The following is a 17965-nucleotide window of genomic DNA, read 5'->3' as shown; positions in this document are numbered from 1 at the left end:
ATTATGTATTGCACAATTCTATAGGGGCTTCTGTGCCACCTGAACTTAAGGCTAGGGCACAGTGGTTGCTCACATATCTAGCTTGTGAAGATCAGATCTTGCTATATTGCTCATGAGAAGAGGGAAGCTAGCTACTCTATTAGGGTAATTTCCTTGGGCATTCTTTTGCAAAAAGTCCAGAACCTTGTTGTATAAAGCATATTACCTTGCCATTAAAATCTTAGAGGTTAAGTTGCTTGGCCACATTAAAGGTCATCAGGAAGAACATGCTTTATGTCGACTCTTGAAAAGATTCTTGCTCTGTAAGTAGTTTTAAGTAAAGACAGGCAACTGGAAGGTTTCCAACCTTTGGAAACTTTTTTCCTCTTTCCTATTTATTTAAAATAAATAAGTAACTGACTGGATTACTTGAGCTACAACAGTACATCATGATGAAACTCTCTAGTGTTGCTGCCTAGCAAGAAATCTGTGATACATAAAGACTGATATACAGTGAAGGTTCTTAGTGCTCATATTACATCATTTTTCAAATAAGGAAGTTAATTTGAATATATTTGAATCAGAACTTCATTAAATATTTAAAGTTCATACAGCGGAGGAGAACTGCAATGTCCTCAGATCAATGGAAAGAGCTGAGGTAATGACTTAATATAGTTTAAATTACTCTGAGATTCCCATAACACCCTGCCTTGTGTGTCTTACATTCAGCATAGCAAGATTTATAAAGGAAAGACTTGATATTATACCCTCTATCTTACACATATTGTTAATACCAAGGAAATACATACTCATAGGTTTAAAGTATGAATACATAAAGTGCCTGGTAATCCCAAACAGCCTTTGAGTTTTTCAGGTAAAATATTTAAGTTAACAGAAAATAAGAAAATATTTCATGGGAGGCAGAGGGGAATGACTCTTCCAAAGCACAAAATGGTGAATCTACAGAAGTCTGAGTAACACCACTGAGTCACATAGTTCTGTAAAGTTATTTCATGGTCACTGGGTCAAAGATAAACATAAACTAGAAGTAACTATCTTCTATTTCTTGCACTTGGATGTTTTCAATCATTCACATGCAGCTCATTCACCTGAACACCAGCAGTCAGCTTCAGTTTTTTGAACTGCATGCAGCAGTGCTCACCCAGCCCTTTGGAACAAAGAGCAGAAGGCAAGCAATGACCTCTCCTGCTGCTGGAGTAGCTTGCAGTCCTCTCACAGCACAGGCTGGCAACTACATTCTTCCTTGGGGAGCCCAGGTGACATATGCCAGATCTTCAGGGAGACTAAGCTGATATCAATACTGCAGAACTGGTTGAAATGGCAGTACAATAAAGCAGGGGAATAGGGCTCCAGCAGAGGCAGAGAGTTTTGCAAGAGTTAAGTAGCAGGCAACAGGTTAGGTAAAGAAGGGAAGGAATATCAAGAGAGAAGAAAATGATGGAATATATGCTTTGAGGGCAAGAGAATGACCACAGTCTTGGAGGCAGAAATATCATTTGGCCCTTTTAGTGCTCAAAAGCCCTCTGTTGTCACTTGCACTTGGTACATGGTGGAGAACTTGGCAGCAATGCAGCCCTCAGACCAGTGAGGTCCTATATCCCTGACAGAGACCAGAGCTCATCAGGAGTGAGTATAGGGCAGACCTTCCACTGTGGTCTCGTGGTAAATGAGAACAATCAGGGCATTAGCTTAAAGAAGAAAAAAAACACAACCAACCAACCAAACAAAAATATAGCTCATATTTAACATGCCAATTCAGGCATTCCTTTCACCTACTCAGTACTTTGTTTTCCTGAAGGGAGGCAAAAACTCTCAACTTTTACACTCTTAAAGAATTTTCTCTCCCACTGAGGAATAGTTATTGCTTACCTATCTTAATAAAACCCAATGGCAGTTATAGAGGGACATATGTTCAAATCAGGGGAAGAGACACAATGTATATCATCCAGAAATGTGAGCTTCATGGTTTTGCAGGAAACAGATGAGAATATTACTGTTAATGGATCAATAATCCCATATCCACACACATACAAAAGACTTCAATTGTAAAGCAGCAACATACCCTGCAAAAAAAAAAAAGACTCAGGATTCTGCTAATTACTCTGCTTTATGACTCAAAGATTTGACAATAAGTGGCTTCAGATGGTTATGAGATGCTCTCACAGATCATAAGGTTGCTTTGCTTCCCAGCAATCACAACAAACATTTGGGCTGGTTAGTAGTTACTTCTTTAAAGAAAGCTTAGCCATAAATCTGGTTTTCTTTTCATCTCTTTACTAATGCATAATGCAGATACTTTCAAAGCCAAAGTACAACAAATCATAATAAGTCATTATTCACCTGAGAAAATGAAAGGGAAAAACACTCTTCTGTAGCCAGTAGACACATAAGAAATGTATTCAATTACAAAAATGCTTTTCTTTATAGTTGCAAGCCAGCCATTAGAGGTCAATGGTTGGGAATAAAATCAGCACACAGAATTCCATTTAATTCCAAATGACCAAATTGTACAGTCAAATAAAACTTCCAGTTTGAATAAGGAAAGAGGTTAGCAGCACTTATCTTCATCACAGAGTAGCAAAGCAAAATGGAAAGAGAAAAGGTTAAAAAAAAAAAAAAGGCAAGCCAAGAAGTACAGTAGCAATATAAACCATATTAAGTGTTTATTTCTTTACTTCTCCACTACAGGATCTTCAAGCATAAAGGACAAGAACACAATCTCACTGTAACTCTTTTCCATTTTAAGTAAACAAAGATCAGCCTGTCAGCCCTTGGCAGCATCTGAACGTGCTACTCCAGTAGTATTTTTAATAGAGACTAAATCAGAAATAATTTACAGCTAGAAAGTTTAAGCACTCTCCAGAGGATACTGATGGCCTAAAACTGTGGTGAATTGGGGTTTGCAAAAGCAACCAAGGACCCAGTAGAAATTTCATGCCTCTTTATCACATAGAACTGAACTCTTCTGCATTCTCATTTATCTTCTCCCCTTTCTTCTTCCTTCTCCTGTTACATCTTTACCTCTTTGAAGGCTGTAGTTTATATTTCTTTAACCCTTTCAGATAATCTAGCCCTGCAACTTTATAATTTCTGGTTTTCAGCCTAATTTGCCAGTGAAATAACCAACTGATGCAACATCCTCATCCAACAGACTCCTGCTCTTCAAATTGCCAAAGGTGCCTGAGTGAATATTCATAGCAATACAGACAGCAAATGAAAATACCACAACCTGCACTTATTCTCAAACCAGTTTCCTCAACCAGGCAGGAGTCTGGACTTCTGCAACCCTTCTCTCACCTCACAAGCAAGATAATCATGGCCAGGTACACCAACTGTGAAAAGGGAAATGAACTCAAATTAATCATTGCTTTCTTTTAAGCGTGGGGTCTTTTTTGATTCCTCAGAAAAGAAGCCTCACTACTGTTTATAGAAAACTGCAACTATGTATGGCTGTAGCCCACTGTTGTAGAATAAAGCCTGACCGGCTGGCACTGGGATTGAACTCAAGTCAGCTACTGCATGTGCCATCATAGCAAAGGAGCTCAGCATAGCCCCTGAGGACAGGGTAACAGAGTCAGGTTATTAACAACACCAGTTTATGACTTTGCTCACTAGTTGCTAAACAAATTATTACACTGATGAAAATTCCAAGTTATCAAGTGCTAGATACAACTTATTTTCAGTTCAGCAGTGGCAATTAGTGGAGTGTAATCATAGCCACATAGTAACATATTTTAAAATTAAAGGGGCAGGACTCCTGCCAAAACACAGGGGTAGTAAGCTTCCTGTATTCTGTAACACTTGCATTGATAATATGGCAGTCAGAGCATATTGGTAATTTTTTTCTATAGACTTGGTGTTTTCTATGCCAGATCTAAAGCAGAATAGCTCAAATGACTTAAAGATGGGGCTTGGCTTTTTTTTTTTTTTTCTTTTTATTTTGATACACAGCCTAATCTTCCTTTTCCTTTGGAAAAAGCAAATGAGAAGCCACAGTACCTCACTGCATTCTTCACTATTCTAAACACACAAAAGAACATGACATCCAACTAGAACATTTAACATTAAGAACATTAAGATGTTGGTCTTGGAGATTGAAACTTAACAAGTGATGTTTTCCAACACATTAGTAATATTTCAAATCCAGAAAAACATAGCAATTTGATTTCAAGAACATCAACAAAACCATAGCTGTATCAATACAGAAAACAATTTAATTAGTTTCAAAATAAATATTTGACATACAAAGCACATACAATGAAAAAGGGTCACAGTAAATTACAAATGGAGATACTTGCTCATTTGCTGAGAAAAGCCCTTGATATTTCCAATTTCATACCATCAAATTTATCATTCTTGCTGATTTAAGCACAGTACTAAACAAATATGGATCCCAGTGCTTTCTTTCACAGGTACTGCCATGGATAATTTACTGCAGTGATCCAATTTAAAAATCAGTAGGGACCAGTAAATCGCTGCATAAAAGAAAGAGCGAATGAGATGCTTTTTCCTTAGTGTCAGCAGCCTACGATTATTATGTTTATTAGATTTTCTTGAAAGGCCTTCACATTTTCTCAAATATGCAGGAGAACTGTATTTCCCCTCTGAGCCCTTACATTAGCATTTTGTGCCTCAGTCCTTGAATACAAGTAAAAGATGAATTTTTCAATTCATTTTAGAAGTTTGTACCATCTGGATGGCACAAAACTAAGGAATGATGCTCCCTTACCTGCACAATACCTGCTACTGTCACAGAGCTAGCTTCTGCAGAAAAGTTAATAAGCAATGCTGATATTTAATGAAAAAGATATTTTCAAATCCACATTTAAGATTATATTCAATTACATTATCCACACTGCTAATGTATCTTTGAAATAAAGGGTTGCTTAAGGTTCTGTCCTTAAGAGGCAATTTAAAACAGCAAGGCTTGACTCTTCCTGTGATTTTATGAAAATGACAGCACAATAAAAGTTATGGTACAAAGATACACTAACCAATTTCAGCATACATAGTTTAACCACAAATATCTGTACTGCAGCAATTAAAAACTGTTGACAGTTACAACAGATTAGCCTATTTACTAACATCTATTATGGAACTGCTTGCGATTTTACACTGCTGTGGTTTTTTTCCTCAGCAGAAATATGAGGAAAGTAGAGAGCATACGTAGCTCTTGCATAGGGGAATCAATCTTTGATACCACTTCAAAAGAACATACTGTCCTACCTCCATGTTCTTTGCTACCAGTAATTTGAGCACCCTAAGTTACAGTACTTCTTAAAACTGTTTAAGCAGCAGTTAGTATCATTTTGAAAACAGGACTAAAAAGTCCTAAGTGGTGTAAAACAAATCACAGTTACCCCTGGACACTCATCCAACTATGTTTTCTACTTCCTGCTCTGCCAGAGCTCTTGTCTCAGGCAAGCTGTCTTTCCATGCCTCTGGTCATGTCTATAAAACAGAGAGTAACTGCAATTTCTTAATTAACATGAGATCTGCACAGCAAATATTTCAGTACAGGTGCCTAACGATAAAAAGGTCCAACACAGACTGCATAAAATAACCACCTACATTATTTGTTTGGACAGTACTATCAAATAGATAGTTAGCAGCTCAAAAACATTTGGAACAAATGCTGGCTCTTGATTATAATATATTGAAAAAAATCCTTAAAATGTGGAACTTAAAGATATTGCTCTCTTTGAACATCCAACAAAGGATGCAAAACAAAACAAAGCACAAAAATTACAATAAAAGTATAAAATCAAGTAAAATACAATAAAGGAAAGGAAGAATGCATTAGTGAATTGTTTTGTCAGAAATCTCTGACAAACTGGCATTAGCTGCTCCAACAGACTCAGTGTAGCATCACTTCTACAGCAAGCTTGAGCACAGCAAAGGGTAGATCTGCACAGCAAGGTGCAGAATTTATGCAACAGTACTTTAACTTATGAAAGGCAAGACAATGCAAACAATGACCAGCACAATTTATCACAGCAGAAACAACTGCCACATCAGGTAGGTAACTTTTCAGTAGGACAGAAACTCCTCTGCTTCACATTTGGGGTTGGACAGTTTTTTATGGGCAGCTGCAAAATTCTACTACCTGACTTCTGTTACAGTCTTTGCATCAAAGCAAGCTGGCAGCACAGCAGCATCCACTGGGAAAATTCTCAAGCTACCAGGACACAACCAGGATTTTGTTTTTAATTTAATCATTAGTATAGAAACAGTCACAAACTGATAAGGAAGCAAGCACAAGGTCAGATTTTTTTGCCAGCATTGAGGAAATTCACTGTTATCACTCACGCAGCCTAAAGGCCACGTAAAAATCAAAGTTGATGCAGAGTGCAGGTCAGTTGCCTAATTTATTTTGCTTAGAAGTTATTCTCACCCCACTGCTCCATATTTTCTTGGCACATCAGATAAGTAAGTTTTACCAGGCCACAAGTAAATTCCAGATTTCATTTGTCAAGTAACTCCTTGCAAAGCCAAGAATACACTACTAGCCAAATTAAATCCCATTTATGAAAGACCTTCCTCCTCTTGATCCATTTTTAAGACCTACTAGGAAAACATAACAAGAAATTCTGTATCCACATATAAGCTCTATTTCAGGGCACTGTGTGCTCACCCTCTACTTACTGAAATCTCATTTACTCCTTTTTAATCTTCCTTACCCATACATAGAATTGGATCTCAAGACTCAGCCTTCTTCAGTTACTGTTGCAGTACATCAGATCCAGCTTACTCTTCTCTAATTTACACATACAATTAAAGGAACAGTAGACTGCACTGCTAAGAGCAGACTTAGACCACAAGTCTGCTCGCAACTAACATGTTATTTTGCTTACACTAATTAAAGAAGTATTTATTTGCCCTCTACTCCCTGTATGGGGGACCAAAATACATGACAAAGTTAATTTTAAAATCACAATAGTGCAAAAAGCTGAAGAGAGTCCAATGTCACCACTCCAAAAATGCGCAGTGTAACATCAAAGAGGGTCTAGAACAGTGCTGAAGAACTGAAATGGCAAAAAGCAGGTCTAAATTTCTGCTAAGATACCATTGTTGCAGTGCTTATTCTTTAGTGAATTTTGAAGGAAAGGCTCAAATTTCTGCATTTTATAAGGCAGAAATTCCCTATAAAATCATTAGAAATGGACAAGACACTACATCCTGATTCAAAGGGGCATTGGGAATGTAAGAACACGCACACGTACACACGGGTCTGCATTCTGCTCAACTTCAAGGTTCAAACATCAGTATGTTCTGCTAGAGAGAAATAAGCTTGAAGAGCCTAGCAAATTACATTTAACACTCCTTTTATTGCAGTAGAAATTTTAGTTTTTATAAAACCCTCAAATTACAGGATATACATATAGTGAATCTCATTGCAAGTCTTTAGCAGCTGTAGAGCATTACTGCATGCAGTTGCTTCTGCAGTGTGCAAGTGTTCTATAAATAGCTAATCATGTTCAGAGAGCAAGACAGGTAGTCAAAGAATATCATATTCATTACCAATTGGTTCATCAGTACCAAGAGGTTGAGCAAAAAATGAAATAAGTGTATAAATACATGGCTCTGATCTAGCAAACTAACACAACCGGAAAGTCTGAATGACATCCACATCACAAACAAGACAACTCAATAGTTACAGAAAAACACTTTGTTTCAAGACTGTTTTGGAAAGTGTTTCACATTAAGATTTCTCTGACCAAAGAATAATTAGTGGCAAAGTAGTTTACAGAAGGCCAATGAAACCCATTTGATTTTATGCAATTAGAGTATTAACTACAGAAGATCAGGACATGAATTCATGGAAAGAAGTTTGGTTTGACAGATAATATTTTTTCATTAACTATCCTTCAGCTGCTAATGTAATACATTACCAACATTCAATTTAACATTCATTTCTGCAGTCATGACACTGGCTTCAGGTTAGTCATCACTTGGATTTTTGTCAAAAAATCCTACACCCATTTGTTCCAGAAGCTGCCTAAACAGGTGCAATCATTTATGCAAATTTCCCATCACCATGAGAGTCACAAACTGGAAGAACAATTTATATAGAGCTAGCTACAGATTAATTTTCTAGAAAGCTGACATCTGAATTACTCCAGTCTCACATTTGTGTAGACATAAGAACAAATTTGCAATGATTTTGCAAAAGGTACTTTGTTTACATTGATTAGTTCACTTAAGAGATGGTTAAAAGTTTAAGCATTGCATCATTGTCTGAAAAGCCTACACGTCAGCAACTTGGCATCTTGTAATGAAAAAATAATTGCACATAGTTTTCCATGGTCAGAGGCTTGAGATTTCTTCCAACGACCTAATACAAGACTATGTCACAAAGTAAAAAGTTGGAAGAGTTCTTTTTAAGTAATATTGAGTAAAAAAAAAAACAAAAATCCCTCAGAAAAAGTGTTAAGTAAACCTGATACATTTTAATCTCTTCAGGTAAATTCATGGTGGGCTGTATTTTCACAATGAATATAGTAATTTAGACAATATGGTTCTAAAGATACATTTAGTAAACAGAAGAATACTGTCCAAAGTGTACTGCATAGGTATGTGTACCAACTTCTATCCACTAGAGACACCCTACAGTAGCTATGGTTCAGCTCCCACAAACCTACTGAGGACAAATTTTTAAATCAACCTCAAACAATCCTTGATTCCTAAAAACAAACTAACAAAAATTTGTATGACTGGTCATGTTTTAGATACGATGCAGCTACTTTTTTTTTCACCAATTAGCAACACAGAGTGGTAAATTTAAGTTTCCATTACTTGCTTTTCATAAGCTAAATTTCATATTTTCTCCAGGAAAAGCATACACACATTTTATATCGACTGGAGTGAGATCAGGGTAAAACCAGAACTTAATCATCAGCAGAACTGCCAGCTGCTATAATGTTCACAAAACAAGTGCCTGAAAGATGGCTATGCAACAGTTGGTGCCAATCTGCTTATAAAGGAAATGCTGCTGAGGCATAGTCTTCTTACAAAAACAGGGCATGATGGCTTCATTATTAAGTGTTCAACAACAATCCTCAGTTCGGTGAACAGAGTCCTGAAAAATTAGATTTAAAGAGAATATTAAAATCATACATTTATCAGAAGTAGTATCTAAATCGATCCTTTTCATTCACTTCTTTTCTCAACACACCCCCCTCTAGTAAGCAAGTTCTTTCAACTCAGTGTTCCAGTATCCTGCAAGAACTTAAAAATTCTTGTTCTTTCTTTAAACATTAGACTGGTATTTAACTTTAATTCAGTCACTACCAGCTAAGGACAGATAAATAGGAGAAAAATTCCACTCACAAGCAAAAAAAAAAAAAAAAAAGCAACAAACCACCAAAAAACCCAACCAACCAAGCAAGCAAAAAAACCCACTCTATCAGAAGTAATGTAAGGAGTTGGGAGGTAATTGTGTATTTGTGCTGCTTCTTGCCAGAATACAAGAACTCTGCACTCTAGAAGCAACTATTACTATTATCTTGAAAGTTAGGGGGTTTTATTGCACAGTTCTACATTTTTGGTATCTAAAAATAACTTAAGGGTCTTGACAGACCTTTAGGTTAAAAAAACAAAATTAAAGAAATAAATTTACTAAAACAGAACAATTTTTCTTACAAAATAGAAGAGAACAAGAAGTAATTAAGTTTTATTCTCAGACTTGTCTCTGCATACCACAGCAGCCAGAGCCACTTGCTTGGTATTTTAGGAAGTAGTTTTCTAATCAGGTAGGTAGTGATTCAACTGGAAAGTGTGGTCACAAAATCTGTCACTACATAATACTTGTCATAAGCAAAGTTTTGAGAAAGCATTGACCCAAGCACATCCTCATAGAAATAGATTTCAAACATAGATTTCAGACATAGAAACATGATTTCAAAGTTTAAAGCAATTAAAGATGATCAAGCCAATGTTCAACAAAACCAATAAAGTTCTATTTCAGTAATAGTTAACATGATTTATTAATTTAACTAAAGGAGGTCATGAACATGTTTAAGATCATCCAGATATTTTTTTTCCCAGTTAACATTAAACAAGCTTGTAAGTGCCTGTTGATGTGCAAAATTAGCCTCAGATAGCCCTGGAGCCTAAAAATAAGGACATTTTCTTGGTAAATGGTTGCAGAACCATTAGAAGACTTTCTTCTCCCAAAGCATTATTCTAATTATGCATATTCTGAAGGCTCCTTTTCAAGGATGGTGGCACATTTCAGAAAAGTTCAGTGTAACCTCAAACTAGCTGTCTTGGGGCTTATTTTTAGCATCCAAGTATATTTGACATTCTATAATTACCATTTGCATATTTCATGTTAGGGGTTAATGCATCCATTTCAGAATGAAGCATTTCTGAGTGCCTTAAACACTAGACATTTCTATGTTATCTTCCAACACTGACTGAGCACTTACCGACAGTACGGGTTCCGTCGTGAGGAGTAGCGCAGTGTCAGAAATCTGTAGTAAATGAATGGCTGGAGCAGACTCCCTTGCCCACTGAAAGAGAACAGAGAAGCAGATCTTAATACTGACCATAAAACCCCTGTTGTTTAGGACTTTTCCTAATAAAAGCAAGCCAAGCTACATAGGCTCAAAAAAAGATCTATCTGGGTCACATTAGTTCAGGTAACCTAGATCTAACAATAAAAAGTACATAACCATAAGCTTACAAAATCAGAAACTTACATTATAGAATAAAGCTGCTCAATGAAACAGTTAAAGAAGTGCTGCTCTGGTATTTATTTTATATTTATGAAATTTTTTATATATGCCTCACTTCTGGTGATAGGCAGAGAATCGCAGAAGTGATGGTGGAGGCCTCTTCAGTATGAGGAAAAAGCTTGCTGGTCAAGCACAGACGCTGGCCAACAAACAGTTCAGTCACAGCAAGCTTTTTCAGCCCTCATCACAGCACTTCAAGTCCTGGACCATACTCCTATCTTTTGCAAAAATTCTCAGAACTCACTGGAGACTATTATACATGTATTAAGACATTAACACCAAGATGATATCCAGCTGTTTCAGTTACAGTGAAATTAGATTTTGATACTTTACAAAGTTGCTGTTTCACATGAGAGTGCTGTAAAACTATGGAAGAGTAGCATACAAACCATCACAGCAAAGCGCAGAAATACCATGAGTTTAATTTTAATGACTGAGGCTTCTTTATATAAAAAAAACTTAAGAGCTTGAAGATCAACGTGACAGTTCCAGTAAGCAGAGCTCCTTCAGGTATGGGCAGTAACTTTACCCAGAAGAAAAAAACAAAGCAAAAAGTATGCTACAAGGAGGAGGAAAAGATCTTTCACCAGTGCAGTATTTACAAACAATTTAATATGTTGAAAGAAACAAATTCTCACAATAGCTGCATTTAGCCATACTATTTTAAAATTTGGTATACCAAATACCATATACCATGTACATGATTTGTCAAGTCGTAACACTTCACATACCAAACTCTCTATAGAGAGGGAGAAGTTCTCCTAAAGAGAAGTTTAAAATCATTTGAGTGTTTCAAATACTGGATACAGAGTCTATTGGTTGGCAAGAGGCCTTAAATGAAATGGAATCCTTCAGGCCTAAAGCACTGAAGTGTTCAGCTGACAAATCAAAAGAGAAAGACAAATTATGCATTCTATCAACTTCCAAGAAGCTAAAGCCTCCCTTCTGCTGCCTGTGACACCCACTCAGGACAAATGCTCTCACTGTGCTATGACGTGTACAGAACAAAGGGTGTTATTTCCCCCTCCAAATATTAAAAGGCAATGACCCATATTTCAGTGACTGCCAGGTAGGTTATTATGCCTGGAAGACTTCAGTAGGATTCCAACATGCATATGCTCAAGACACAAAATTAATTCAACAGGCTGCACAAAGCAGACAAACCCAAATGAATTTGGGATTGATCAGTGACAAGGTCACTGATCAGAAGTAACACAGGAGAACATATCCTACTCCTGCTTGCACGTTTCTAGCACAATGAAATATCATGCCACCTAAATTCCTTCAACCTAATAGTCAAAAATAAGAGTTCAGACTCAGTGAAGCTGAAGATCTTAATATTCTATTTCACTGACCCAAATTAAACCTAATGAACAACATAGGAGAACGCAAGTTACAGACCTGAAAAACTTTGATTTGACACAACAATGTCACCCATGCTGTGAAAGGGAAGGGGGTTTTGGTGCCCGGTTGTATCAGTGATTCAGCTGCAAGTTCAAACCTTAGTCAGCCAGAACCACACAAACTGATCTCCATTACAGAAAGTAATCTTGTGTAGAAAGTTTCTAATTCTGAAAATATTTATTGTGATTCTTACCTGAAAAGCATAAAAACTGTAGCTGGCATCAGGAAAATTTCATTGCAAGCAATGAATTTTAGAATATTCTGTTGATTAGCATTCAGTTTCTCTAAAAGATTTCTCAGAAAAGGCAGGCTATTTGAACTTCGTGCCTTTAAAGAAGAAAAAAAGATTGCCAGAAAAGTTACATTTATCTTCTTTAGCACAAAGAAATCAAAATAGTAACAATCATCATTTACAACTCATTTCAGTACTTTAAGACTAGATCATTTAAAGATACTATTTAAAGGTACTGAGATTCGGATCCCAAGTAAAAAGTAGAAGCTTGGAACTCCATAATTACATAGAGTTCAATTAAAAACATGAGATGTTGTAATTCCCTCATCCACTCATTTTAAGTTCAAGGGCATAGAGATGGCCACCAATCTTATTCTGTCCACCAGGAAGAAGTACCTATGGTAGCAAGATAGCCAAGTCAGGAACACCAAAGGCTGGAGTTACATTAAGTTGCACAAGAAAGTTCATTGACCAGCAGGTCCAACTGCCAAGTATTTTGCCTCCTAGCCTCAACCTGCAGTTTGTTATTTTACTACTGAATTAAATATTCTATTTCAGAGGCTAGAGTTTGGCTTGAAAAGACATGTCTGAAGTTTCTACTTAACTATTAAACAGCATTTGCTTCCTCCAACAAACAGTACTTGAAGGAAAATAATGTATCAATTCCAACATATCACTGAGTCATAACAGAAGGAAAAAACCCTTTTTATTCTCTGTACTGAGATTCTTTACTACAGATTCACTCTTAACACCTCTAGTGTAGCTAAAGGAAACCATAACTGCAGCTGCTTTAAAATTCCAAGAATACCAACACCATTCATTGTATCATACTTACATCAAGAACTTTCTTTGTATATGTGGCAGCATGAAGCAAAGAGAACAGCAGAACTGGGAAAATACTCACTGAAGCAAGTGATAAGGAAAATCACAGGCTGCAGAAGTACTTTGTTTCACCATTACATTATGCTAGCATACAAGTCATGTCCTGATGGCAAGAGGTTGGCTGGAATGACTGATACTGAATCAAGACATATACATATGTCTAAACAACTGTATTTACAGCTCTTCCCTTTGCTACTTAGACCTTCTCTTAACTATGCATTTTTATTAGCTCCAAAATGTGTGCGGATGCAGATATGCAAATGTACAACATACACCACTATGCACCAGTGCATTCCTCCTGAAATGCATTCCTTCTGCATGGGAGACTCACAAGGTTACCTCTTAATATCTCTTATACTTGTAGTCAATTTTTTAGTGAAAGATGCTACAAAACACATTTCTTCATAGAACATGCAGTTGCCAGCCATTCAAATTTTAGAGAGCAAGAATGCAGATATTCCTCTGCCAGAGACATTTTAAGAGAAGGACATTAAGTATTACAAATGAAGTGGCTCAAAGTAAGGTCAGTTCTCACATGTCACCTTTGATAAGCCAGAGGAGTAAGTACTTTTTGCAGGCTTTATCTGTTAAATAAGTTCTCTGAAAAAGCTACTACTGAAGAATTGTCTCTACCCATGATATATGTCCTACTTACAGTGATGAGTCAGATATAAACACTGTACTTGTAATAAATGAAACTTAACTTCTCAAATCAGTGAAGGCTGGTCAAAAAATCCACAGGAAAAGAAACCATCAGCAGCAGTGCACTAGTTAGAGGTGACAGACCTGAATATGGATCAATCAACAAAAGCCTCTCCTATTTTACAAAGGGGATGTTCTGTGAACAGCAAACAACTTCTAGTTGAAATTAGTTTTTCAAATCATGGTACAGGTAATGAAAGGAAGGAACAAAGATATTTAAAAACATCACCAGGATGACACCAGTAAAGGATACTTGTAACAGGGTATGAATTTACAAAGATAAGAGAGTACAACAGGTAGTGGCAGCTGTCCTCCAGCAAAGCCTGGGCCAGAAATGCCCTGCTAAGCTGAAAGTGGGGTAGCCTTTGGTGTAGTCGGAGGGCGCTAGTAAGAGCATTTGCCAGCAAGGCACGCTGATAAAAGCTTGCTGCTTCATGCAACCTGCAAATTATCAGAGGAAATGTTACCATATGAACCAAGCCCCTGCTCACAAGTCTTCCACCCCTGAGAATTGCATCACAGTTGCACAATACCCAAAGTATTCACATTATCATACATAAGTACTACCATCAAAATACAGCTCAAAAAATGGTAACACTGACTTACTGGAGCTGCCAAAACAACTCAATATACAATTCCACAACCACACATGAAAACATACTTCCCACTACTTGACTGTTGCTACACACATTTTCCAAACACATCTAGAAATTTTTTAAACCCATCTAAAAAGCTGTAAACTCTTCTGGCAAAAATGCATTTAAGTAAACTGAATACTAGTAATCTACCCCTACACGAAAAACAACTCTATGAAAAGGAAGTTTAGTAACTCTATAAATTTTTAATGCTACCTTACAATATTACAGTACATACCCTAGAAGAGGCAGGACAAATAAAGCTGAGCAGTAAACTGTGAACAAGCGGGAAATCCACATTGCTGTATCCAACTTGTTAGCCATCAGAAATTGCTGTAGAAGAAGAAAAGAAAAAAACCCAGCCCCCACAGAAGGTGGTATCTTAATACTTGCACACAATGAACATTCTTCCTTTCTATAATAAATAAATTGCAAGTCTTTCCCTAACCTTGAAAATACGCAAATTATAGCTTGAAGTGAAAAGCACCTTATTGTTCTGTGAGATACTCGACTCATGTGATGCTACTAACCAGATCAAAAATAGATACACTTCCTCAGAATCAAAAGGCTCCTTTGTACACTACACCCAAATATAGTGGCAAGATCTCCTGGGGAAGTAGGTGGCTTTTTTTAATATATAAACCAACCTCACAAAACTGCCAACTTCAAAAATGTACCATATAAGGTCTTCAGACCTGACTGATTTTACATCTGTTGCTTCAAAATTCCTTTTAAAATACACTGAACACAGCTGGGGCACAATCCCCACACTTCCTATGGAGGGAGGAAAAAATAAAGGGCCAGGCAAAGTTAGCCTAACTACACCATAAGGAATGTGGCATCATTTTGGCCCCCTCCAAAATGAAGAAAACACTGTTCAATGGTAAACTAAATGCTGTTACTGAGACCTCCTTAGCCACAGCCCTCTTCACTCCTGATGGAGTTCCCATTCTAGAAAGGCTCTAATGAAACACATTGCTCTAATGGCCATTAGTTGCCAAAGACTCAAAACATCAGCTTTCTTTCATCTGAAAGAATGGAAAAAAATCCAGATTTTTGTTGGGTTTTTTTTTTTGTTGTTCTTGTTTGGGGTTTTTTCCCCCGATTTTGAACCAGCTTTTGCAGCCCGTTTTTCCTGTATGTTCTTTGACCCTTTTTTGATAATGGCCCGCAATTAACTAACCTGCAAGTGCCTTCGTATCATAACCTACTGACGATATAACCGGGGCGCATGGTTACAATCGCACAGAATTCACTTCGACTGAGACATTTCCAAGGACGCCGGGCCGGCTTTTCTGTCAGAAAGCGAAAAAGCCGCTCCAGCAGCCCGTGCCCGGGCGAGCCACCCGCCATGCTGCCCTTCCAGCAGGATCCCCCAGCCTGCACTGATGGAGAAGCACCGTGGCCGGGCCAGGACCCTCCCCGCTACTCCCGCAAGAACCGGGCCGGCACCGCGGCCTGCTCTCCATCCCCGCTCCCCGACCGCAGGCTCCTTACCACGGCTCCGCCACCGGCCCCGCCTTGCATGGGCCCGTTCTGCGTGGAGTCCGCCATGGCCGCACCTGCGGAAGGAGAAGCGCCTCAGCTGGGGATGGGGTGGCGGCCGCCTCCCGAGCTGTTGCTGCCGCCGCTGCTGCCGCCTCCGGCCCGTCCGCCACCGGCTGCAGCGCCACAGACCGCACCGCTCCGCGACCGACGGATACGGCCTGACGTCACTTCCAGGCAGCCGCTGAGCCTGCCGGGCAATGTAGGCCCTGCAACGTCACGCTTATGACCGCGGGTGGTGACGTCAGAGGGCCTTGTGGGGAGACCCAGCGAGGCCGCCTCGGCACCCGCTCCCACAGCCCCGCGGGAGGGGGCCGGGGGCCGGGGGCCGAGGGCCGGGGGCCGGGGGTCGGGGATCGGGGATCGGGGATCGGGGATCGGGGTCGGCTTGGTCTCTGTTGTGGTGCCATGTTGGCTCCGGGGCCCGAGTTCTGCTGCTCAGGTGATTCTGCAGGGCCTGTGTCACAGAATCACAGAATGATTTGGGTTGGAAGAGGCCTTAAAGATCATCAATTTCCAACCCCCCTGCATGGGCAGGGACACCTCCCACCAGACCAGGTTGCTCAAGGCCCCATCCAGCCTGGCCTTGAACACTTCCAGGGAGGGGGCCGCCAAAACTTCCTTGGACAACCTGTGCCAGTGTCTCACCAGCCTCAAATTAAAGAATTTCTACCTAATGTCTAACCTAAATCTCCCCTCTTCAAGTCTGAAACGATTTCTCCTTGTCCTCTCACTACACACCCATGTAAAAAGCCCTACCCCAGATTTCTTGTATCCCCCCTTCTGTATCCCAACCTACTGGAAGGCTGCTATAAGATCACCTCAGAGCCTCCTCATCTCCAGGCTGAACAACCCCAACTTCCTCAGCCTGGCTTCATAGGGGAGGTGCTCCAGATCTCTGATCATTTTAGTGGCTCTCCTGTGGATACGTTCCAGGAGGTCTATGTCCTTCTTATGATGGGGACTCCAGAACTGGACACAGCACTCCAGATGGGGTCTCACAAGAGCAGAACAGAGGGGGAGAATCACCTCCCTCAACCTGCTGTTTATGCTTCTTTTGGTGCAGGTTGAGCTGGTTGGCTTCCTGGGTTGCAGGTACACACTGATAGCTCACGTTTAGCTTCTGGTCCACTACCACCCCCAAGTCCTTCTCCTCGGGGCTTTCTCCTCTCAACCTGTATTTGTGCATAGGATTGCCTCAGCCCAGGTGCAGAACACTGCACTTGGCTTTGTTGAACTTCATGCAGTTTGCACGAGCCCACTTCTCAAGCCTGTCAAGGTCTTTCTGGATGCCATCCCTTCCCTCCAGCCTGGTGACTTCACTACAGAGTTTGGTGTCATCAGCAAACTTGCTGAGAGTGCATCTGGTTCCACTGTCCATGTTTCCAACAAAGATGTTATTAAATAGCACAGTCCAAGTAGCAGCTCTCGAGTAACACCTCTCGTCACACATCTCCATTTGGACACTGAGCCACTGATCACAACTCTTTGGGTGCAACTATCCAGCCAGTTCCTTATCCAACGACTGGTCCATCCATCAGATCCTTGTGGTTCCATTTTAAAGATCAGGATGTCATGTGGGACAGTGTTGCATGCTTTGTGCAGATCCAGGTGGATGACATCTTTACATCTTTTTCTCTGCCCTTGTCCACCGAGGCTGTGACCCCATCATGTCAGGAAACCTCTGTGCTGCCACAGGAACAGCAGCAATGTTAATGCTCACTTCAGCACTTGTCTGGGGAGTGTTTGCTTACAGAGTGCCAGACAGGCTTCCCAGAGCCAACTACCTAAAAAGGAGGTTGTAGTGTAGTGGGTGTCAGTCTCTT

General features: G+C 39.4%; 1 protein-coding gene across 1 annotated transcript; it reads right to left on the bottom strand.

The window, feature by feature from the left end:
• Positions 1-3921: 3921 nt before the first annotated feature.
• Positions 3922-16311, bottom strand: TMEM33 (transmembrane protein 33). Its single transcript, XM_030449619.1, has 7 exons — positions 16092-16311; positions 14833-14927; positions 14213-14400; positions 13211-13278; positions 12337-12470; positions 10431-10514; positions 3922-9079 (listed from the first exon to the last, which is right to left on the bottom strand). The coding sequence occupies exons 1-7, from the start codon at positions 16146-16148 to the stop codon at positions 8950-8952; spliced, it is 756 nt and encodes a 251-aa protein (XP_030305479.1). The 5' UTR covers positions 16149-16311; the 3' UTR covers positions 3922-8949.
• Positions 16312-17965: the final 1654 nt, after the last annotated feature.

The sequence above is a fragment of the Calypte anna genome, chromosome 4A (assembly GCF_003957555.1).
Source record: "Calypte anna isolate BGI_N300 chromosome 4A, bCalAnn1_v1.p, whole genome shotgun sequence".
Lineage (NCBI taxonomy): Eukaryota > Metazoa > Chordata > Aves > Apodiformes > Trochilidae > Calypte > Calypte anna.
The sequence above is the reverse complement of the archived record's forward strand: the minus strand, read 5'-3'. Positions and strand labels throughout refer to the sequence as shown.